At 46.3% G+C, this 25,192-nt stretch overlaps 1 protein-coding gene across 5 annotated transcripts in view; it reads right to left on the bottom strand.

Annotated features, from left to right (window-relative positions):
* The window catches only part of CDON (cell adhesion associated, oncogene regulated), a 668,575-nt gene that overhangs the window by 135,824 nt on the left and 507,559 nt on the right, over positions 1-25,192 (bottom strand). For all 5 annotated transcript variants that reach the window (XM_069614078.1, XM_069614075.1, XM_069614076.1 and 2 more), the window contains exons 14-15: positions 15,686-15,788; positions 10,693-10,815 (exon numbers count right to left, since the gene is read on the bottom strand). In XM_069614078.1, the coding sequence (XP_069470179.1) occupies positions 10,693-10,815; positions 15,686-15,788 (226 nt within the window). The remainder of the gene's footprint in view (positions 1-10,692; positions 10,816-15,685; positions 15,789-25,192) is intronic.

Raw genomic sequence — 25,192 nt, 5'->3', positions numbered from 1 at the left:
CAGCCACCTTGCACTTGCGTTTCAGGGTGGTGAGGTCGGCGTCATACCAAGAGTTGCACTTGGAGGTAGGCTTCAGGCCGATTCTCACAACAGGGGCAAGGATGTCCAAGGTATTGGAGATGGCAAGATGCAGGTTAGAGAGGGCTGTGTCAGGGTGGGAGTTAGCCACAATAGTAGGAGGAGGAGCAGAGAGCCTTTTTAACTAGATATGAGTACATTTTATTAAACCGTAGATTTTGCACCATTTGTAACTTGTGCTTTTCTTGGCAGGACCATGTAAGACAAACATTACTTACCCAGTAATCAGATTTCTGTAGCTTGCATCTGCTTAGAATCACATGCTTTCCGTAGGCAAACATCTAATGGTTGGTGCAGAGTATCAAATTATGTTTTTAAAAAAGAAAATGGATCAGTGGCAGGTGTGTTCCTGTCACACTAGCCCTATACTACGTATACAGGAACCCAAAATCCCTCACACGTTGACTTCACCAAAATTGATTGTTTTTCTGAAATGACGTGGGTATTTGCATGGATGTGTTCACTACAATTTTGCTTCGTTCTCAAGCAGGGAGAATGGTTGGGCACATGTGATTCTAAGCAGATACAAGCCACAGAAAGAGGATTACCAGGTAAATAATGTTGGTCTTCCGGTGCTTAAGAGATGATCTACATTTTAGTGTGTCTCTGTTCAACTCCAGGCCTTGACGGCCAGAAACATGATGGATTTTCAGGATGCCACTCAATATTCATGAGATAAATTTGCATACAATGTTTCTAAATGTATGCACATTCATCATTAATATTAATGAGGGAGATCCTGAAAACCCGCCAGGATTTCAGTCCTCAAGTCCAGAGTTGAACAACCCTGGTCTAGCCAAACTATCTGAGCAGTGTGACTGACAGCAAGGCGTAGACTTGGAGTGGGGGGGTCATGAGAGTGGTGAAAGTTCAGTTAAGTACACACATCACTCTTTATAATAAAACATGTTATGCAGAATGTAGGACATTTATTCTGGCCATAGACTTTTAGCAACGAAAAACCACATAAGTAGCACACTAAAGCATTCAATACCATTATATACACATTCACCTTGGTGTGGTCTTTTAAGAACACTTAGCTTTTCACAGTTTTTTGAATAATGTTTCAAATGGATTCTGTCCTCCCACGTATTCCTCATCTTGTGATATTCGTTATCGCCAGCTTCGGAAAAAACATTTCGGCAGAGGGCGCTGTGCTCTAGGTCAAGGCGTCGATTGTCCCTCGACGGACTACGTTCCGTGTCGACGTCACTGTTGGTATAAATAGCTTGAGCCACGCACGTTGGCTCCAGTTCTGTTTTTCCGATTGCTTCGCTCTCGAGAGTGGCGCGCTTCGAGATTTTCTGTCAGAAAATGTCATCTACTGCTTCTACACCGAAGAGTGGGTGTAAGAAGTGTATCGACTGCAGTTCGAAGATGTCAATCACGGATACTGACCGCATCTGTCTTTGGTGCCTAGGTTCAGATCATCGAAACCGGCGACTGTGGCTCCCGTCAGTCGAGGAGAGGTAAACTAGCGGTGGAGTGGGAGGCTTCGAAGGCCTCGTCTAAAATACACAAAAAAATTGTCTGATTCAAAAGAATCGGAACGTCACAAAAAACACAGATCCCGATCTCGTAGTAGATCGAGGCAATCTTCATCTTCTAAAAAAGTTAAAAGGAGACATAGATCACCTTCATCATCATCCGATACATCAACCAAATTGGTTCAATGCCCTACTAAATCGGATTCCCCAAGAAAATGAGAAGACTTTAGAAGAAAGATGATGGATGTCTTTGAGAATGCGACCTCAACCCCCCTCAAAGAAACCCCAAAAGAGCCAGACCCCGGTCGCTCCATTGGATGTGACAGGGAAGTCGGGAACTAGTGCGGTAAGACCAAGTAGTATGAGTGAAACCCGTAAAACTCTAGTCGAGGAATCCTCGAGTCGAGTGTTTCACCGACACCTCATAAAAAAGAGTTGTCAAAAACATCTGCAACATTGACCCAATCGGCGCCGACAGCTTTGATATCGAAGCCTAAGGCGTCTTCGACGCCTTTGTCGAAGAGTTCATCAGGGTCGCCGAAGATTCCTTCGACACCTTAGGAGAATCCTTCCATTCCTTCGACGAAAACTCAGGAGGAAGAGAGGAGATTTACACCATTACCAAAATCAGACTTTAAGTCTAGGTCTTTGATTTTTGAAGAAACTGGTTCTGAGGATGAGGAAATCTCTCATTTTGGAGTGCAATATGGCAGTAGACAAGTTCCAGAGGAACTTATAGACCCAGAAAATAAAGAGACCTGTGCGGGACTCTGCATTCTGCTAGTGGCATTGACACGTCACCTGAATTAGAGTTTGCAAGACCCGACACTGCAGAACATGAAGATTCAGGGTTGAGGAGTTTAATGAACAGAGTGGTAGAATATATGGGCTGGTGTAGAGCCTCACCCACTTTTGAACAGGATGATATGACTGACATAATTGTTCGGGGTCCCCAGAAGGATTTAGTCCTCCCCTTCCATAGGGCACTTCAGAGAACAGTGGAAAAGAACTGGGAAACCCCTGACAACATTGCTGCGGTAAACAACAATTTTCCCAAGTAGTATAGAACTTCTACTTCTGATCTGAATACACATCCCACTCCAGAAAGTCCGATTATTCAGGATGCAACTACTTCGAGACAAACTGCATATCCAACCATACCTCCGGATAGAGAGGATAAGAAGGTTGATGCTTGGGCCCGTAAAGTTTTTACTTCGGGTAGCATGGCCGTAAAGTCAACCAATGTCACCTGTACCCTACCCAGGTTCAAACATACCCTGTGGGAATGCATTCCGGCGGCGGCTGAACATATTCGGGAAGGCGAGGAAAGGGAAGGCTTCCTGAATATTGTCAAAGACGGGAAGAAGGCAATGGGGGAATGTCTCCAGTCTGGACTGGATACTGCTGATCCATGGCAGATCCATGGCATCAAGCACAGTGCTACGCAGATTTGCATGGTTGAGAAAGTCCGAGTTTGCACCAGATGTGCAGACCAGACTTCTCAACATGCCTTTTGATACGTCGAGGCTGTTTGGTAGTAAGGCTGATGAGAGCCTAGAAAAACTACAGACCTCAAAGGCGGCAGCTAAATCCCTTAGTGCCTCCATGCAACAGCCTCAGAAAACCTATTCGGGCTCATCTTCCTGGAGGGGTCGTCCTTTTCGGCATTACTCCTTTTGGTAGACCAAGAGGACAGGCTTTTCAAAGGGGCAAAAGAAATGTCACTCATGGTGGACGAGGAAAGACTACAAAGCCATCTTCAGGAACGCCATTTTTACCCTCAGCCACTCCTGCAGCCACCTCCAAATCACTCTGAGGCCTTATCATACAAAACACAGGTGGAAGGCAGAATCGCTCAGCATCTGAAAGAATGGCGGGGCATTACTTCAGATGCTTGGGCACTGGAAACAGTAGCTCAAGGTTACTGCTTTCCCTTCCTAAAAATGCCTCACGATCATCCACGGGGAGCCAACTCGACCAAAATTCCAGACCCGCTCCTTATGTAGGAAATTTTAACCCTGCTAGAGAAAGGTGCAATAGAACATGTACCTGTCGCGGAGAGGAACAAGGGTTGGTACTCCTTATTTTCTCATCCCAAAGAAGGACAGAGGATTGAGACCCATCTTGGACTTAAGAAACTTGAACAAGTTCCTCAGGAAAGACAAGTTCAAGATGGTAACCCTTTCTCAGATCCTTCAGGCTCTCCAACAGAAAGTATCGAGGTTCGCAGTTGGCGGTTCTCACCATCAGTTTCGAGTTCTGCCATTCGGGCTGACCTCCGCCCAAGGGTTTTCACCAAGCTGATGGCGGTAGTGGCAGCGAGTCTCAGGAGAGGGGGGATTCACGTCTACCCCTACCTGGACGACTGGTTGATCAGAGCATGTTCTCCCAAACAAGCTCAAAAACATCCGTCGATCACCTGTCACTTCCTTCACAATCTGGGCTTCTCCCTCAATTTCAAGTAGTCCCACATGATACCATCCCAAAAATTCCAGTTTATCGGAGCAGTCTTGGATACTTCCTCGGGCAAAGCCTCGCCTCCCGAGATAAGAGCTCTTCACATTCTGCAGATGGTAACAAAATTCCAGAAAGCCCAGCATCTGCCGGCCTTCGATTTTCTGAGGTTGCTCGGCCTCATGGCATCCTGCATTTTTCTGGTGCCAGAGGCCAGATTGAGTATGAGTTCCCTTCAATGGGCCCTCAGGACTCAGTGGTCCCAGTTCTCGGGAAGTATGTCAGATCTTCTGCAAGTCCTGAGCGCAGTTGCTCAGGATCTACTATGGCGGGCTTGCAACGACAACATACTCAAAGGGGAATCTTTTTGGCAACCATGGCCAGAGATAACAGTAGTAACGGACGCCTCACTCACGGGGCGGAGAGCTCATACAACGATGTGACAATCAGAGGTCGTGGGTCTCCATCGGAGTACACATCAACCTGTTGGAGCTGAGGGCAATCAGACTAGCGCTGATGGCCTTCTTTCCCTCTGTACAAGGAAAGAATGTCCTGATAATGACGGACAACACAGAGGCCATGTACTACCTCAACAAAAGAGGAGGCGTAGGATCACTACCACTGCGCAGAGAAGCAATGGAGCTCTGGGCAATACGGGAAGGAATCTCTCTATCGGCAGTTCACCTAGCCGGAGAGCAGAACACGGCGGCAGACTGAGCATGCAGAGCACAGTCTGCCACAAGTGGGAGTTAGCTTAGGAAGTCCTTCTGGAGAACTTCACCATTTGGGGAACCCCTCAAGGGGATCTGTTTGCGACCGAGGTAAACCGGGAGTGCTAACAGTATTGCTCAAGGGAACTTCCCCCGAGAGGAGCTCTAGGAGACGCGTTTGTGGTAGACTGGGAGTTCCCCCTACTGTACGTGTTTCCTCCAGTCCCCGCAATTCCTCAAGTAATCAGAAGGTTGAGCAAGTTCAGGAAAACCATGATCCTAATTTCCCCGGATTGGGCCATGAGGATGTGGTATCCGGACCTTCTGGGCATGTCTATCTGCCCTCCAATACGTCTTCCGCAAAGAGAGGGTCTTCTCTTGCAAGAGGAAGGTAGAAGGTCGGGTTCTACATCCAGAGGTTAAGACACTCAACCTTCACGCATGGTTTCTGAGAGGTTGAGATACAGGGATTGGGACCTTCTGGATGACGTAATGGAAATTTTGCTTTCGGCCAGAAGGCCAGCAACAAATCCTTGTATTGGTGCCGTTGGAACAAATTCAGTAACTGGTGCAAAGATCAGGATGTGGACCCTTTTCAATGCGGCATCCCAATGGTGCTTTCTTTCCTATTGCATCTAGCCAATCTGGGGCTCCAGATCAGAACAATTAAAGGATATCTTGCTGCGCTGTCCATTTTCAAGCGCTCCTAGGAAGAGGTTTCTAACTTCAAAATTCCATTATTCATTCAGTTCCTGAAATGACTTACCAATGTATATCCACCAGTACCATTTCATGTCCCAACTTGGGATTTAAACCTAGTTCTTAAATTTCTAATGTGTATACCATTTGAGCCTCTGCACTCCTGTCCATTGAGGCTTCCAACACTAAAAACGGTCCTTCTTGTAGCATTAAGATCAGCCCGCAGGGTTAGTGAATTACAGGCTCTCATGTAAACCTCCATATACCACATTTTACAAAGACAAAGTAGTTCTTAAGGTTAAACCATCTTTCTTACCGAAAGTAGTTTGACTTCCATTTGTCACAAAAAATCGTGTTACCAACATTCTATCCTAAAGAAGAGTAGAGACTGCATAGACTGGACCCCAAAAGAGCCCTCAGTTTTTACATTTCAAGAATGTCAAAATTACATCAAGATAACCAACTCTTTGTGGGTTATACAGGTCGTAAATTGGGGTTGGCGGTGACAAAACAAACTATATCCCGCTGGATCATTCCAGCTATATTGGAATGCTACAGATTAGCAGGAAAAGACCCACCGGATGGGCTATGGCCCATTCCACTAGGGGAATGGCTACTCCTGCAGCTTCGAAGAGGGGAGTCCCTGCAAAAAATATTTGCTCGGCTGCAACATGGGCATCAATGCATACCTTCATCAAGCATTACTGCGTAGATGCCTCCTCCTCCAATGAGGGTTTATTTGCCAGGACAGTACTTCATTCTGTCCATGAAAACAATAACTAATACTCCCACCTCCAAATTGACCACTGCTATGGGAGTCTATCACAAGATGAGGAATACGTGCGAGGACACAATCCATTTGAAGAACAAGTTATTTACCAACTGTAACTTGTTTCGACTGATGTTCCCCCCATGTATTCCTCATCGACCCTCCCAGCCTACCCCACAGTACAGTTTACATTTCTTACACTTTCCTCTCACGATAGGCCTATCAGTCACAGGACACGCCTGGGTGTTCCATGAGTATTTCCTCGAAAAAACAGAACTGAAGCCAACAAGCGTGGCTCGAGCTATTTATACCAACAGTGATGTCGACACAGAATGGAGCCCGTTGAGGTACAATCGACGCCATGACCTCGAGCACAGCGCCGTCTTTTTTTTCCGAAGCAGCGAAGCTGGTGATAACGAATATCACAAGATGAGGTATACGTGGGAGGAACATCCAGTCGAAAGAACGTTACAGTTGGTAAGTAACTTGTTTATCTATAGTAAAGCAATTGCGTAAAATAAAGAATCAAGTAATCAGTAGCTCCCAAACAAATCGGCTGAAAATAAAGGACCTAGCATAAGACCATACCAAACATTAGAAAGAGGGTAGTACTATTCTTAAAAAGTTCTTTCCTAGTGGCATTGTGCCCTTATCGTCACAAGTCCCAATACAAGTCTTCAGGAGGCTAGGTTGGCTAGAGCCAACAGGCAGTTTTATAAGTGTTCCAAAGTACACTAACAGGTGAAAAGTTCACCAGTGCCCCTCACCATTCCAATAGTAACCCTGCGTGAGAGGAAGAGGGGTTCTGGCACTGAATGAACAGTGGTGGTTACATACCACACATTTGTATACCCAGAGATTACATATGTGCCAGAAGGTCCTTGACAATCCCGACTGGTCACCAGGAACCCCATAAACTGGAGAGCAACTACTTGTACTATAACGACTGAACCTTCCACCACCTGCATCAGGCATGGCATTGATACCACCGTACCCATATCAGATATTCAGAGGTTCAGGACAAAGTCCTCTGCTCGGACGCTGGACCACATGCAAGCCCCCAAGGTATAAGAAGCAGGTTCTGTACAGATCCACTGTTGAAAAGCAGCTTGTGAACCATATACACACTTTGAGCCCTGTGACATATGACTTGAAACCCTTGGTGGTGGGGAGGGAAATAGACATTTTCTGCAAAAACCAAATACTTTAAACAGAGAAAAAGGCAGGGACAGTTATGCTAAAGGATATCAAATTCTAACACCAACCGCACAAATAGAACTGAAAATATAGAACAGTAATGCAAAAAATAAGATGGACGTTGAAGCAGTTCACTGTCCCAAACGCCAGATGGAAAAGAGGAGAGGACATGGCAATTTGGGCATGGACGAGGCTACAAAGGGGAGCGTCGGTGCCTGGATGGGCAAGAGACGCTTCATAGACCAGGGTGCAGCATCCTCATTTCTACTGCTTTTTTAGGGTGCTTTGCTACCATGGATTGCTGGAGAAGCAGGCCTTGAAATGGGGAACAGCTAAATGGACAAAGGCATAAAAGATGGCATTAGTCATTCTAAAATGGAGGCAGTGGAGCGGGGCAGAGTTCTAGTGCATGGAGATCAATCACTGTACAAGTTTGCAAACAATCCTCTGGATTTCACAATACTGGTTTCCATAGATATTTAAAGGGGGTTGTGGGGCAAGGGTCATATGTGCTGTAAAATGAGACATGTGCTTGGAGGAATGTGGGTGTTAATGAGATTTTTCTACAGCTCTCTTGTGAGGGATATTAAACTATTTAACTGTATGGTGAAACCGAGTCCCAGTCAAAAGGTATACCACACATTTCTAGAATCATAGCTATGGCACAGCAATCAGGAATAACTCAAACTTCCCTGGCGTAGCCGACTTGCTCTTGAACGAAGAGCTGGAGCGGTGGCTGGAGATCGAGGCAGACAGACTTATGCGCCTCGACCGTTGCAGTACCGGCTTGCACGGCGACCCCGATGGAAGCAGACTTGGCCTGGACTTTGGCCGCCATAGATGAAGCACCCTCAAAGGACTTGGAAGCCTGCTCTGGTTGGCTGGCTTCGGAAGAGGCATGCCCCTGTGAAACACCCTGGGCAGAGGCCCTGGCCTTGAGCCACGTCACCAACCGGACGGGTCGATCCTTCATTGAGAGCTTGGAGAAGCCACGGCAGATCTCACAATCTTCATCCTTGTGATCGGGTGTAGACAATATAGGCATTGTGAATGCTTGTCGTCCGTGAAAACATTCCGCAAACAGCAGCTAGTGAAGAGGGAAGATCCATCCTTCTCCTCAGACATGACGATAGGTGCAGTGTAGCCCCGATGAACTTCTGGAAGCTTCCCAGAAGAAACCCTAGACTATTTCTGCCCGAGAGGGGCGATGAAAGATGCCAAAAAACAGATCCGCGTTAATCGGAAGGTGATGGAGCGCACTGGCTTAATTGAACTGAAAACAGTTTTCCGACCAAAAAACGTGAAAAAACAAAGCTCGACGAGCGAAAAACAAGGTCTCCCAACACTTGAACGTGCAGTAAAAATCTGAAGAAGGCTGCCAGAGGAGGGTCTTAGGGAGAGGGCAGTCGTTGACTGGGGGCAGTATGACCCAGAGCTCAGTGATAGGTTTATAGGAGAAACAGATTATAGACGAAAGTGAAACCGTTTTTTCTTTTACCAATGATTCTGAGAGCATGTGAATCCATGCCAGACCCCATGCTCGAGAAAATAGTAACACGCAGCATAGGTATAACACACCAATGCCATAATTGTGGAATCCTCTATACTGAGAACAAACATGGCCAACTAGCCTATTCTATGATATGGTTCCAACTCAGGAGGGTCTTCACCTCATTGAGGATGCCAAAGCAAGCAGATATGTCTCGAGTTTGATTGAAAACCTGTTCAAAGAAGAATTGCATAGCGTCTCTGCACTCAACTGCCCTTGAGGGCGGGAACAGACTGATAAGCAAATTTATTTTTCTTTTTGTGAAGCAGACAGTGAACTAAAATGTGGGTTGTAGACCCTCCTGGGTGAGAACCACACCACAGAACTTCTTCATTCTCAATTAAAAACCGTAACAGTCAATAAAGTCCCTCCCGACAGCAAATACTAAATGCAACCCCACTACCTAGCGGTGGCAAGTAAAGTGAGCCCTAGGAAAAGTCCCATTTATTCCTATACCTCTAGCACATATTAACAAAATGTTACGAACACACTTTACAGTCATAGCACCTACAAAGAAAAAAGGGTGTTCTTACTTTAAGGACAAGCATAGGGGGACAGCAAAATTCAGGATTCGATTTATAGTACCAGGCCCATAATGTCTCATTACACTCCTATGAAAAGGTGACAATAACAGCTAACAGAATCTTCATAGGCACAAGGGTATTGCAGAACTTCAATAATAAAAATACATTTAAATTCAGCAGTGGAAGCCAATATTCAAGTTCTTTGTACTCAAGTTCAATATTCGAGTTCTAGGGGATCCCCAGAAAAATGTCTGTTCAGGCAAGTACCAGGAAAAGACCATTTAGGCTGTAAAGTTCTCCATAGGATATAATGGGAGTCTGTAGGTACAGTCGTGGTTATGGAGAAAAGCAAGTTAAGCCTGGGCTCTACCAACAGGCAGAGGAGAAGGCAGTAACCTACCTCTGGGGAGACCAGGAAAAGTCCCTCAAAAAGAGTTCAAGTCATAGGTTCAAGACCCAGGGTAGAATTACCACCAATGATGTTTTATGGAAACCAGAAGAGAAAAGGGGATTTACAAAAAGAAACAAAGAACCACGGACCAATCGGATCTCAGGGTAAGGATCTCAAATAACCATCTGGCCCAGGGCTCACAGGGTAACTACGCAACAGCAACAGTTCTGGAAAATCTGGCTCAGGTATGGCGAAAAACCAGGTGAGAAAGTCTTCAGTTTCAGGTTGAAGTACACGATTCGGCCGCTCAAAGGACTTAAAAACCGGAACGACTGACCAGATGACCCAAAAAATAAAAAAATTGCCTTCCTATAAGGGTGACACGCAAGTCAGGAGGGAAAATGGTGAGCAAGACCTCACAAAGATGGAGGAGAAAGACCAAGTGGAGCCGGCAAAAAGGAGTAGTCCGCAGAAAATCACCCCATTATGGAAACCAAGGTGGAAGACTCACAGGACGTCCCACCACCCCTTTGGACAAATACCAGTTGCTATCCCAGGTGGACAACTAGGAGGATAATTTGGTAAAATGACAAAAAAAGAGCGCAGAAATGATTCCAACAAGAGACACATAGCCCACCCAGTGGGAAGACTAAATCCCGCACTGTAGGGTAGGGGGCTACAACTGGGTACCGTAGCTGGGGGAGGGGTTTACTATGTGTCTGAATGAGAAACATTAACATGCATGGCGGAGCAGAGATGTTTATCATCCATGGGCCCTTGAGTCATAGTAATCCCATAATCACAGGTCCGTTATTGACAGACCATGACACTTACCCTTGGTCTCGCACATCATGACATTGCTGTAATCACTTTCCCCGCCTTCGTTGTAACATTGCATTTTAATGTCGTAAGAGGTTTCCGGTTGGAGGTGGCTTATCAAATGCTTCTGTTTGGAACCTAGATTTAAAAACAAATATTTTCTAAAATTCAATATGTTAGGGATAGGTTTACATAATCGTCTGGCTAGGGGTGCAAGGACAACCACTCTAAAGTTAACAGTGTCCAACGACAAGATAGGGCAAAATAACTTTGAGGTGGCAATGGCAGGGTAGTCTTTGTTTCCCACAGTGGAAGGTAGAAGAATACATTGGTATAGTTAGTCTCAAAGGATAACCCTGGAAAACATCTATAAAGAACAAACCTATACTGTTAAAAAAATATATACTTTAACTAGAGTTTCAAAGTACTTTAGTTAAGAACACATTGTAAAAACAGTATGCACGAGCACGATAAAAAGGACCCAACTGTAGACCCTTCTAATTTCTAAAGATAGATGTAAGGTCTACTGGTAGCCAGACCTACACGTTAAAACACTAAGGGGTGGGAAGAAAAGAGAATCTTAAGCAGGCAGAGTAGCAGCACATAACAAGGAACATCAGAGAGGACCACGACTGAGAGGCACCCAGCCAAAGAATTCAGGTAAGAATCCGAGGAATGGACAGGTCTCCTCTGATAACACATTCTCTCAGGAGCATGCCAAAGCAAGCCTTCTAATCACACAAAGTCTAGAGACAGGTTCTGACAGCCATCCAAATGGGCTGGCCCTAAAAACATCCAAATACCAGGATGTTTATTGTGCATGTGAGGGGCAGAAAACCAGGCTTACCCATTTTAAACAGAGCCCACATCAGCCCAGCAGCCATGTTAAGACCACCTCATGGTGCAGAGTGTGGTATGTCCCAAAACAAAGTGGCTGGTAGGAGGGCTTGAACTAGTAACCCAAAGGCTACCATCCTGGTGTACTGTGCTACCAACAGTAAAAATAGCTGCCCCTCTGGTGAAGCCAAGACTAAATTATAGCTACCGCCATCCTACTCAACACATTTATAGGGTGGAAGAATTATCCGGGGACCAAAATGCAATGCTTAATAAAGCACAACTGCCCTAGTAGCCATATGGGCTACCAGGGCACCACATCACAAAAAGGGTTGCAGTGGAAAGGGCACTTCTACTGAAGTCTTTCTGGCCACAAACTTAAAGTGAAAAAAACATGGTAGCCAGCAAGAAAGTTAAAAAAAAAAAAGAAAACAGCAATACGTTTAGGGGTCACTTATTAGAGACCAAGAAAATGGAATCCTCCCCAACAGCTGTACAAGCCCCTGGAATCATGCTACCAAATTAGCAAAAAATAAAAACTGCAATGCGAGCTAAAAAAAAAAAGCTGGCTGAATTAGAAAAAGCCCCATTCCCTGGCACAAGCAAGGATAGCTACCAAGATTTCAAAATAGAGGATGAAAAAGAAAAAACTTCCAACCGCTCAATGAGCATCTACATGGCCAACTACATTAAAAAAAAAATGTAAAGGGCCGACACAACTCTGTCAGACACAGCCTGGAAGGCATTGTCTGGGACTAACTACTAAAGACCCAACAATCCACATATTGTGTTTCCACTCCCAACAAGCAAGCGAGCAGCAAGCCCCAAAGCAGGAGAACTTTGAGGAATTCAAACATGTGCGACACCAAGGCAAGAATTCTAGCCTCACATCACAGGCTCCAGGTGGATCAAGCAGAGATGCTCCACAATTAGATTACAGAATGACTGTTATCCCAATTACAAAACAACTCAGCCTCAAACAAAAGGGCATCAAGGTTGAATACCCGTGAACTGCAAGCCCTGATCAAAACTAAAATGCAAAATGGAACAAAGAGGAAACATTACAATTATCAAAAGAAAGTAACATCAGTGACAGATCTGCCAACACAAAGTAGCAGTCCTACAAACTCAGAAACTAGACTGTTCAACACATGGAACTGCAACACATCTGCAGAAAGAGGTTCAGCATAATAAACTAGTTAAATGCGGATATCCTCTGAAATTCTTGGCAATAACCATTGATAAAATAAGATCAAGAACATCCAGCAACACAAATGAATAAGAAAAAAAATCTTTGACAATGAACTGACAATACCACTCAACCAAATAAAGAGTCATTTGGTGAAGGAAAGAAAAAGAAAAAAAAAGCAGACTCACTGACAGACCTCTGTTTTCCAAGTCATTCCTTACCAAGTAACAAAAGAGTTACCAAATCTAATCGTACACTTCCAAACCTTGTCTAACATTCTCCTGGGAAGGATCTGCCAAAGTTACTGACAAGTTGACAGGTTTTCAGGCTTCCTGATTCCATGCTGCCTCTTAAAACCTCTGTTTTCCAGATTCTTGCCCCCACCTCTCCCTCAGGCTTCATCACAGCCTCAGTGCTACCAGCTTGCAACTCCAGCATTCCTTGCAGAACTTGTTGGGTTCTTCCTTTAACCTCTATTTCATGCATGCCTCTGTCTTTGAGTTCAGGTTCTCAACTTTCAGTAATGCGGGTCTCTTACCATAGACTTTGGGCTACTCCCAGATATTTGATTTCTAGATATACAAGGGAATTGCCTTAAGGCTCTCACTCAGACAGAACTAGACGGTAGGAGTAAAGAGGCGAAATATACCTGGTAAGTGGGGTGGGGGGGAGGAAAGGGGGAATGAGGGGAGAAAAGGGGGAACAAGGGAAAGGAAAGATTGTAAAGAGAAGAAAAGAAAGAGAGAGAATGTGAAAGCCCTTACACAAAACTCTTGAACTGGTTTTAGGAGCTGGCATGTTACTGATGACATCTGACATTTCCCTAAACCCCACAAATCAGGTTCTTTTTCAGACAGACATTTACCCTCCTGTCAGAGGTCTCTGTGTCAACCAAGTTCCTTGTCTTAAGGCTTTTCTCTGGTTTCACTACTTGGCGTTTAGGTTCATTAAGCACACTTGTGAGGGCACACCATTCCTCAGAGTTACTGCTGTACTCCTGTCAAAATGTACACTACCTCAACCTAAGGAATGGTTTCTCTGTGTATCCAGAAAACGCTGGAAGGTGAATAGACTTCCAACCATTCTTCTGCCTTTCCCTGGTTTACCCCTTCCCTTTCATAATCAGTCAGGGGTTTGTATAATTGGTTCAGCCCCTGGCATTGGCTGGGTCCGCAGTCTATTTAAGGGTTGCTCCATTCCCCTCACTTGCAGAGTTCAGGAACAGATTTCCTGTGGTTACCCAGCTCTCCTGCTTGCTGGACCTTGCCAGTGTACTGGCCAGCATTCTTTCTTTGAGGCAGGTGCGAAAGTCTCACCCACATACACTGATGGTTATGGAATTACTCTTCTCATATAGAGATGAGGAGAGTTTTTATATGATTTTAGTGTATCTAGCACTCCCTGCTGGTATGTTCCTACGGGACTTTGGTTGTGGGCTTTTAAATCCCCTTGAGAACACAATACCGTACCTGAGTGGGTGTGTCGATACTGCGGGATCCAACCCCTTTGATCATCTTGGAGGCACATAAAGCACCTGGCCAGCCCAGTCCCTAGTGACTCAACTCCCTCACAAGATCGGTAGTGCATCCATTTTACCAGCCATAGCTATCATAAAGCATTAGCCAGCATGCTCGGACTAATTGAGGATAGTCACACTACCGTCATTTGAAGTAACCAACAAATCACTCGATGTGATGCCCAATGCTAACACAGGCCATGTCCACACCTAGAAGCTTACCCCACACACAGCCCATTTGCTTTGCTGTTGTGTTGATGCATGCAAACATAACAAGGTTTCACTGCACCCAAGCATACTAAAACCTCTCCTGCTGATGCTCATGCAGAGCGAGAGCTAAAGGGCAGTAGATTTGTTATGTGAAATACAATAATGTAACTGTTAAGACATAATTCCTATTCTTATGTGTTCTGGGGCCTTCTAACTTTTTTGCTCGACCCCCCACCCACTATATTTTTGGATCACTGACCTATTGTTGGTGGCCAAAAAGACTTCGAAGAAGGAGCAGTGAAGTCCTGGTTTGGTAGAGGAGATGCAGGTGGCAGCGCCCACCCAAAGAATACAACACAAGAACCCTGTACAGTGTCGTTGCACTGAAAACAAACCTGGTTCTGGGGATAAATGCAGCTACTTCTATAGTGGAGGTTGCAGCCTCTGTGGTCAACGCAGTGCACGTGATGGCTCAGTAGTTTCAATGTGAGTAATAGGATGCTTGAGGAATCCTGGTCTTGCATAATACCTACTACTGTTCTGTTACTGAGGGAGTTGTGGGTGGGGGTCAGGCACCATATACAAGGTACGCTTAAGTGGCTTCCATGCTCATTTGATGAGAAATGGGGTCTTAAGTTGAGCAACTTGACTGTGCCCACCATATCAAGGGGAGGGAGCACTGGTGTGGCTCCCTCCTGGTCCAGGAGAGAACGGTCTGGAGCATACAGGTTCCAGCAGTACTTTGCCAGATTGTAAAGTGCATGAGAAGAGCCTTAGCCCACCCCCACGCCCCTAAGGAAAGTCCCTGCAGCTACTTCCGAGACAGATTCCACTGCTTGACAAAGGAATACAGATGACCCTTAATCTTCCCCATCTTGGGTGCACATCAAGCCTCTAACTAGGCACACTGCACCATTCAAAGGTTTGGTTGCCACTCAAGCAGGGAATGGAGCACCACCTCAAACTGCCTGTGCATCTTCCCAGGCAAACATATATAGCACACATATGCTTACCAGATAAACACAACTTTGCTTTACTGTGGAGTCTCACTTCTAAAAACACAAATCAGCTGCCACCCGGAGCCAAGGCTACACCCGGGCATATACACTTGGGAGCCACAGTTACCTCACTAATGAGGCCCTGGATGGGGGTGTATTGAGTGTGGATGGAGGTCTGATGACCCACTGAGCGACAGTTCTAGATTTTCGTCCTAATAAGGGTTCAGGTCCACCTAATAGCAATGAGTGGCGTCCTACCTTCAACTTGATCACGCTTGTAGTCGCTGTCATTATCGCTGTCCGTGGGTCGGTAGTAGATGTAGAGTCCTTGAATGGGTGTGTTATTGTTTGAAGGAATGTACTGGAACAATATAAATAAGATTTCAAAACCCAAATCTTAAAAAGGCTTTATTTCACAAAAATAGATTGCACAAAATCAGATATTTCTAAAAAACCAAAACAGAGAAAAATCTATCGGCACAAAATTAACTACTTGGTCTTTGCAATCTTTAAGAAAAAACATTTTTCACGAAAGAAACCTTTTTCCTCCTACATCTACAATGAAAAGGGCAGTTCATGTACTGATTCTGAATCAGTGTGTAATTGCTAACAAATACAATATGCTCATATCTTTAAAATGGTCAATGAATAAAAAGTACAAATATGTATCACTTTTTTCGGGCATACTCAGTTTAGAAAACGTAAGGCCAACTGTTTAACAGGGAAACAGGTAAATTGCACTCTGATCATCTTTTAATCCAGAGCAAATATGTCTCTATGGTCTAGTTTTAGCAGGTGTACAATCTGAGGTTTTAAACAATGTATTAAATGCATACAAATCCATTGACGGCTTGGCACCTGCTACCTGTCCACCTCAATTTCCCAGCACTCCCCGCTGCACTCTGCAGTACTCCTCAACCCCACTGCCCTCATCACTAGTACATCTCACTTCCCTGCCTCTTCACCCCCCAATTGCTCCTCGGCACAGTCACTCTCTGCCACTGGACATCAAATCGTCCCCCAGTGGTGGCCTTCAAGATATCCCCAAGAAACACCTGTCCCTGGCGGGGCAGCCACTTTTCCCATGGCCAACTCCTCTGTAAGGCAAGATTGTATGCAGTACCCTGTGGGAGACTGCACCAGCCTGGTCCTCTTGGCAATAGTTAACTCAGCCTTTGTGTTAGGGAGAATGCTCAGAAATGTGCTAATTCCCTTCTACCTTAGAGACCCCCAGCTCTTTTTGCTGGACTTTATTCCCTTCTACCTTAGAGACCCCCAGCTCTTTCTGCTGGACTTCAGGACTTTTCATTTCTAACCCGGAGAGAGAGAGACCTTTTTTTCCCACTCTTGTATTATTCTGTGATTTGGACTCGTGTTTCTTCTGACTTTAAAGTCTGAGACACTCCATAAGCATCATCGTTACGTTGTGACACACGGCACCTTCAGTGCAGTGGCACAGGGAAGGGTCTCAGATTTCCCAAAAGTATAAATACCTTCTCTTGGTGAAACTACTGTTTCCAGGAGCAGTGATGTGAAATTGACCTTACTTACATTTTGTAACTTTCTAGACCCAGCACACACTATCTTACAATAGGGTGCAGGGGGGGTTACCTTAGTATCCCCTTTGTCTAGTTTCTCATGTAATATTTGTATGTTACCCTTTCTACGATTAATGGCTAGTGGCAGTGGTTTACTTTTTCCTACCATTGTGTGATTTTACTGCGGGCTGCAATTACAGCAAGACACCAATCGGTGCCCATTTCGTCAAAATGGGGGCGGTCGTCTTTTTTCGCCATTTCTTGTTGGAAAAGTCCTTCGTGAGATTTACTCTGCGCGCCAAACCCTGTTTGGTCTATTTGTTCGTTTGGTCTTTGGCAGGGTTCACTGGTGAAGCCAGTCTCTGGCTCCAGTGTGTCTGAAGAGGCGGGAAGCAAGGGAGGTGCCTGAAACTCCCTGTACTTAGTCTCCTTGGTTACAGGAACGCACCCAAGGGTGATTAGCTGGAGGGCTGTCCTCTGAGGACAGCCACCCTGCGGTGTGATTGACCGCTAGGCTGCATGTACTACACAAGTTGGTAGAGTGACTGAGCAGCCAGGCTTACCTCAAGAGGGGTCAATGTGAGCTGTAGGGTTATTACACATATTCACAGTGACAAGTATCCAAATAAACATTTACACTCACAGTTTCTTTATTAAACAATTATTTATTAATTTCACAGTCAGTTAAGTAAGTTTTCCTTAGAAGGGAACACAATATGCAACAATAATGTACTTCACAAAAACACTCAGTTTCAATAAATCAGTAGATGCCCATTTGGGATGGCACACAGATAATTCCTACACCCTGAGGTGACCAATAACTAGGACACTGTGGACATTGATATATCACTGGTACATTTAGAGCAATACTGAGTTTGGTGTTAAAAGGAAAAGATGGGGGAATAAAACAATGGTTAACAATTCTTCTTAAACAGGCAAGTACTTTTTGAACCCTCCAATGCAAAGTAAATTAACCCTTTCCTGAAGGACAGTTAAAGCACAAAGTTTGAGGTAAGAAGAGTCTTTCAGAGAGCCAGGACAGCCAATGTTAGTTGAGCAAAAGTCTAGGAGAGCTGAAGCACTTCTTGCAGGTAGGTAAAAAGTCTTGCAATGTTTTAGAAGTCTGTATAAAAAGAAATCACTCCAGGGCCACAAGCTGGGAGGCTTGTGAGGGGCAAAGCTGCAAACAATTCTGCAAAGGCAACCAAGATAAGTCAACTGAGAGAAAGCAAGGCTACACAACAAGAAGTAAGTCCCCTTAGATTTACAGTACCTTTGGTTTGAAAAAGTGGTTGCAGCTGGCTTCTGTTCCTGTGTAGGTCTGCAGATCTTGTTTCTGGGCCTCAGTCGTGGGGACAAGAGGGAGGACCGTATGGGTACTTCTGCGCTACAAATTGAAAGTCGGCGGCAGCAATGGGCAAACTTCAGATCAGCGGCACTTCGTTGTTTCAGCTTCTCACAGCTCTCGCAAATAGCACCATCACGTTTCTTGGATACCTTTATGCACTTTCCTCACATCTGGGGTCCAGCACTCTGTTGAGGTGGCTCAGCCTTGATCAGTCCTGCTTCATGGGAGTCCGGAGGATCTTCCTGGAGCTCGGGTCAGATTTAAAAACGAGGCACTCGATTCTGGTATTCCTCTCCCTGGCAATCTGTTCCGCAGCAGCAAGGAACTAGAGCCAGCTCCGAGAGGATGTCCAGACAAGTTCACTTTGGGGTTGATTGGTCCCAACAACCCAAAGGGAGAACTCGTCGTTGTAGGGCTTCTCTAGTCGAGGCGAATTCGTAGCTTCAGCAATGCAGCAGGGCTTCACCGGGCAAACCAATGGTCCAGGATTTGCAGCAGGCATCTCTTCCAAGTTCTTCTTCAGATTCATTGTTTAGTGGTCGACTCTGCCTTCCAAGCAAAAAGCCTTGCCTTTTATGCAGGTTTTGTCCATTCATTCACAGCCTAGCTGTCAATCACACAGCAGGGTGGCTGTCCTCCAAGGAGATCCAGCTGGCCAATCACATTTGGGTGCATTCCTGTAACAAAGGGGATTAAGCACAGGTAGTTTCGGGCAGCACCCTCACTTCCTGCCCCTGCCAGACACGCTGGCTCCAGAGGCAGTCGTCACCAGTGAATCCTGCCATATACAAAACTAACAAAGGGGCCAAACCTGGTTTTGCTCACAGAGTAAATCTAAAGACATTAACAAGAAATGCCGAAAAAAGAAGACCAGGGCCATTTTGCCAAAAAGGGCACCCATGGGTGCTTTACTGCAATTGCAGGCCATAGTAGAAACGCACAATGGTAGGAAAAAGTAAACCACTGCCACCCATTAATTGTAGAAAGGGTAACATAAAAAATGTTACATAAGAAACTAGACAAAGGAGATACTAAGTAACCCCTCCAGCACCCTATTGTAAGTTAGGGTGTGCTGGGTCTAGAAAGTTACAAAATGTAAGCAAGGAACAAGTTACTTACCTGTTGTCCTCCAGCATGGGTCTGGCATGGATTCACATGCTCATTAATATTCCCCGCCGTCAGGCTGGGAATCCTCAGTAAAGAAAAAAATCAGTTTCACTTTTGAACTGTGTCTCCTAACAACCAATCACTGGTCTCTGGGTCATACTGCCCGCAGCCAAGGACTGCCCTCTACCTAAGCCCCTCCTCTGGCAGCTATCCTCAGATTTGGTAGCATGTAAAGTGGCAGTAGGACCAAGAGGAGAGCCGCAGAGGGGTAGGCAGGAGGGTTTCCATGTGAATCCATGCCAGGCCCATGATGGAGAGCAACAATTGCAGGTAAGTAACTTGTTCCTTCTCCAGCATGGGGTCTGCCATGGATTCACATGCTCATGAATAAAGAATATGTTAGGCAGAATTGTATGCAGTAACCTCTGGGACCACCACATACAATTAGGACTACAGGTGTAATCAAACCCAGCCTTTGAGACAAGTCTGTACTACACAGTTTTTGGTAGCAAGCTGAGCAGCCAGGCTCATCTGAAGAGGGAATGTGAGCAGTAAAAGGATGTTACACAGAGGTCTTACAATCACAGTGGTTCTTGTAGACACTTACACAAGGTTTCTTGGTAAAACACTTATTAATTTATTATTACACACTCATTTAGAAGACATTCACTAGATGGAGGCAACTTAATATACAAAAAATATACTTCAATACCAAACCAATACGTTTCTGAGTAAATTAGGCTCCCCTGAAATAGGAGCAAAATGGCATTTCAGTGACTTTAAATGGGAGTAAAAAGGCACAAGTTAATAAAATAGACCACAAATACTTTCTTAGGCAGTGCAAATAGTTTCAGTTCCCTACAGCACTCTATTCAGTTCAATAGGCCTAGGCCAAAGTCAATGGGCTAGTGTCTTGGATAGGAATGAGCAGTTCTTGTAGTAAACGGTAAAGTCTTTGCCAAAGTTCTCAGAAGTAGTTTGTACGAAAAAGAAGTTACTTTTTTACCTGGTAACGTTCTTTCGATGGGATGGTCCGACGACGTAATCCATATCTGGGACAGGTAATGTCCACAGCTGTGCTGCTTCGGAAAATCTTCGGCGTCTGCGTCCTGCGTCGATGCGCCGTCCCCGAGGACCTCCTCCGATGGCCGACGTCACCCGATGTGATAAGTAGGACGAACGACACCCATAGCCTCCGTTATAGTTTTTTCCCCCCAGAACGTGTGCCACCAGTTTTCTGCCAGTCAGACACACAAGGCCTTGCGGAACGCAAGCTGCAATCGCAAAAGAAATTCTGCAGCAGGGAAGGTAGGGAGGGAGCGATATGGAATACGTCGTCGGACCATCCCATTGAAAGAACGTTACCAGGTAAGAAAGTAACTTGTTCTTCGAGGGGATTGGGTTCTCCGACGTATTCCATATCTATGACAGACTCCCAAAGCAGTACCAAGCAAGGAGGTGGGAAAAGAATTTAGAACACAAATTTAGCATGCCCAATCAAATTGCGGAATATAGGACTGCCTTGCCAAAGGCCAGATCCTGCCCTCTGATGGAATCGAGGGAGTAGTGACGTACAAAAGTATGTACTGAAGCCCAGGTGGCTGCATCACAGATGTGATGAATAGGAACACCCCTCTGCAGGGCAGTAGACGCAGCCACTCCCCTGGTACAATGGGCCCGCAAGCCAGCCGGAGGGTCCTTACCGCCGAGTGTTACCGCTTGGAGATAGCTAAAATAATCCAACGAGACAAAGTCTGTTTCGTCACAGCTTGTCCCAAACGCTTTCCAGCGTAATCAATGAAAAGTTGATCGTCCACTCTGACCCGGGACATGCGCGAAATATAAAAGCTCAACGCTCTCCTAGGATCAAGCCTATGGAGCCTCTCCTCTTCCTTACCAGGATGTGGAGGAGGATAGAACGCCGGAAGAACAAACTTCTGGCTCAAATGATATTCCGAAACCACCTTCGGAAGAAAAAAAGGACGAACTCCAAGGACAACCCTGTCCTTATGAAACACAGTGAAGGGTGGCTTAACTGAAAGTGCCTGTAACTCACTCACTCTGCGAGCGGAAGTAACCGCAACCATAAACACAGTTTTAAGAGTTAGCAGTCTCAAAGGGCAAGAATGTAAAGGCTCAAACGGAGCACCCATAAGAAACTTAAGAACAAGGTTCAAATCCCAACCCGGCACCAGTAAAGGTGACGGTGGGAACACATTAGTGAGCCCTTTCAAAAACTGAGAAATTAAAGGAATCTTAAAATAGGAACACTCTTCAGACGAGCGCTTAAATATGGACAGCGCTGCCAGGTAACCTTTAATGGTCCCCACTTGCAAGCCCCTGTGGGCCAAAGAAAGGAAAAAAGACAGAACCATGGGAATGTCACATTCAAAAGGATCCACATTCTTAACTCTGCACCAGTCGCAGAACTATCTCCAACGGCAACGGTACGGAGACTTTGTTGCCGGCCACCTGGCCAAGAGCAACACCTCCATCACGTCTTCAGGGAGGTCCCAATCTTTATACCTCAACCTTTCAGAAGCCAAGCGTGAAGGTTGAGGGATCTGACCTCTGGATGGAGAACCTGACCCCCCCCCCCCCGTGAGAGCAGATCGTCTCGGTAGGGAAGACGACGTGGAGGGCAGAAGTCAAGAAGGTCCGGGTACCACGTCCTCCGGGCCCACGCCGGAGCAATGAGGATCATCCGGGAACCGAACCTCCGCAGTACTTGCGGGATGACGGGGACTGGAGGAAACGCGTACAGCAGTGGGAATGACCAGTCCACCACAAACGCGTCTCCTAAGGCTCCTTTTGGAGGAAATTCCCGCGAGCAAAACCTTTCGCACTTCCGTTTGACACTGGAGGCGAAGAGATCTACTTGAGGGGTCCCCCAAAGGGCGAAGATCTCCAGGAGAATCTCCTGAGCCAGCTCCCACTCGTGAGAGATCGTGCTCTGCCCACTCAGAGCGTCCGCCCTCTCGTTGTCATCTCCGGCCAGATGAACAGCCGAGATCGAAACTTCCTGCTGGATGGCCCAGAGCTCGAGCTGCATCGCCTCCCTGCACAGAGCAAGTGACTCTGCCCCCTCCTTTTTGTGGAGGTAGTGCATGGCCACTGTGTTGTCCGTCAGAATCAGGACTTCCCTCGCACAGTCGGCAGAAAAGCCTTCAGGGCAAGCCTGACGACCCTGAGCTCCAACAGATCGATATGGAGTATGGACTCCGACGGAGACCAACGACCGCTGTCAACTCGTTGGCATGAGCTCCCCATCCCGTGAGGGATGCATCCGTCACAAACGTCACCTCCGGCCATGGTAGCCAAAATGGAGCCCGCTTCATCAGATTGCCTTCGACGGCCCACCACAGAAGGTCCTGGGTGACCGAGGGAGGCACCTGAAAGGGGTCTGACATCCTGCCAGAGGACTGTGACCACTGCATCTTGAGAGCCCATTGCAGAGATCTCATCCACAAACTGGCCTCTGGCACCAGAAGGATGCCATGAGGCCGAGCAACCTCATGAACTTGAATGCCGGGAGAATCTGGGCATGTTGAAACTTGTGCACCATCTGCAAAATGTGATGATCCCTCACCTGGGGAGGTAAACACTGCCCCAGGCATGTGTCTAGCAATGCTCCGATGTACTGGAGCCGCTGAGTTAGTGTCAAGTGGGACTTCTTTAAGTTGAGGGAGAAGCCCAGTCTTTGAAGGGAGTGGCAGGTGACTGACAGATGATCCAGGTCTTGCTCGGGAGAGCGTGCCCTGATCAACCAATCGTCCAGGTTGGGGTAGATGTGAATCCCCCCTTTCCCGACATACGCTGCCACCACCACCATGAGCTTGGTGAAAACCCTTGGGGCGGAGGTCAATCCGAACAGCAGAACCCGAAACTGAAAGTGCAAGTTGCCAACCGCGAATCTCAGGTACCTCTTGTGCTTGGGATGGATCGGCACATGAAAGTAAGCGTCGTTGAGGTCGAGAGACACCAACCAGTCCTGAAGTTGAAGGGCATGGAGGACTTGAGAGAGAGTAACCATCTTGAACTTGTCCTTCCTGAGGAGCTTGTTCAAACAATGTAAGTCCATGATGGGTCTCAATCCCCCGTCTTTCTTCTAAATCAAAAAATAAGGGGAATACCATCCCTTGTTCCTCTCCACTACAGGCACCAGTTCTATGGCACCTTCCTCCAGCAGGGATTTGATTACCTGCGCAAGGAGTGGATCCGGACTCTTCAAAGAGAGATTCCCTGGTGGATTGTCGTGAGGCCTCTACCGGAAAGGAAGACAGTAGACGTGGGCTATGATCTCTAGAACCCACACATCTGAAGTAATGGCACGCCATTCTACAAGATGCTGTGCCAGCCTTCCCCTAACCGGTGAACCATGGAACATGGCCTCATGACTGAGCTGAAGCGGCTACGGCAGTGCTTGAGGGTAAAGAGGAAACTGCACGAGCGGCTCTGGCACCTCGAGTAACTTGTTTTCCACCTCTGGTACTCCTACGGTGGCCTCTTTGACTTACAGCTCCTCTCGATCTACCAAAGGATGAGTAATATCGAAAGGAACCTCCCCTCCATTGCTGTCCCCTAGGACGAAAAGGCAGAGGTTGGCGAACTGCAGCGCTCAACGACTTTGCTGCAGCTTTGGAGGTCTGCAACCTCTCAAGGCTCTCGTCAGCCTTGCTGCCAAAAAGATGTTCACCATCAAAGGGCATGTTTGATTAGCTGTCGTCAACCACACAAGATGGTGTTCTACCCCCCCCCCCCGGTTAATGCTAACCAGCTCTGAGAATGGTATCCAGGTGGCTTACGAGTTGATTGGTCCCAACAACTCAAAAGGAAGACGTTGTCCTTGAAGGGGCTTCTCTGTCGAGATGAAGTTGGCGATTCGGACCTGCAGCAGGGCTTCACTGGGCAAACCAACGATCCAGAAGTTGTAGCAGCCGTCCTCTTCCAGCTAGTCGTCGGTTCTTTCGTTCCAATGGTTGACTCTGCTTTCGAGTCCAAGAGACTCGCCTTTTAAGCAGTTTTCTCCCCTTCATTCCAGCCTAGCTGTCACTCACCCAGCAGGGTGGCTGTCCTTGCCGGACAGTCAGCCAGCCAATCATGCCAGAGTGCATTAGGGTCTCCTAGGAGACTAAGCACACAGAGTCTCGGGCCCCTCCCTCATTTCCAGCCCACCCCAGACACTCAGGCGCCAGAGGTGGTCTTCAGTCTTGAAGCCAGCCAAAAGGCGTACGAACAAAGGGAACAAACCTGGTTTGGTGCACAGAGACAAACTCTAGAAGGAACTTTCCAAAAAGAAATGGCGAAAAAATAAGACCGGGACCCGTTTAAACAAAGGGGCTTAAGGCACCATCTTGAAAAACATGGCTCCCGCGATTTTTAGCTACCAGCGTTCGCGGTCGGGAAAAATCATGGTAGTTCGTTGTAAAACCACTGCCACCAGCCATTTCGATAGGAAAGGGAAGCATTTTACTGATGCATGAGTTTCTAGACACAGGGGATACTAGGTAACCCCTCCAGCACTTATAGAAAGAGTGCGCTGGTCTAGGAATTTAAAAAGACTAGTAAAGTCAATTTAACCTTACATTCTCTGGGAAACAGGAGTTCATCCCAGAGAAGGTATTTAAACCTTTTGGAAGTCTAAAAATCATCCCTGTGTTACTGAGGGTGCTGCGTAACCCACATGAAAAGATAATGCCTATGGAGTTATCTAAAACTCCATAATCAAAAAACACAAGAGTAAAACGCACATCAAAATACGAAAGAGTGGGA

Source organism: Ambystoma mexicanum, chromosome 9, assembly GCF_040938575.1.
Source record: "Ambystoma mexicanum isolate Mex_15411 chromosome 9, UKY_AmexF1_1, whole genome shotgun sequence".
Taxonomy (NCBI): domain Eukaryota; kingdom Metazoa; phylum Chordata; class Amphibia; order Caudata; family Ambystomatidae; genus Ambystoma; species Ambystoma mexicanum.
The sequence above is the reverse complement of the archived record's forward strand: the minus strand, read 5'-3'. Positions and strand labels throughout refer to the sequence as shown.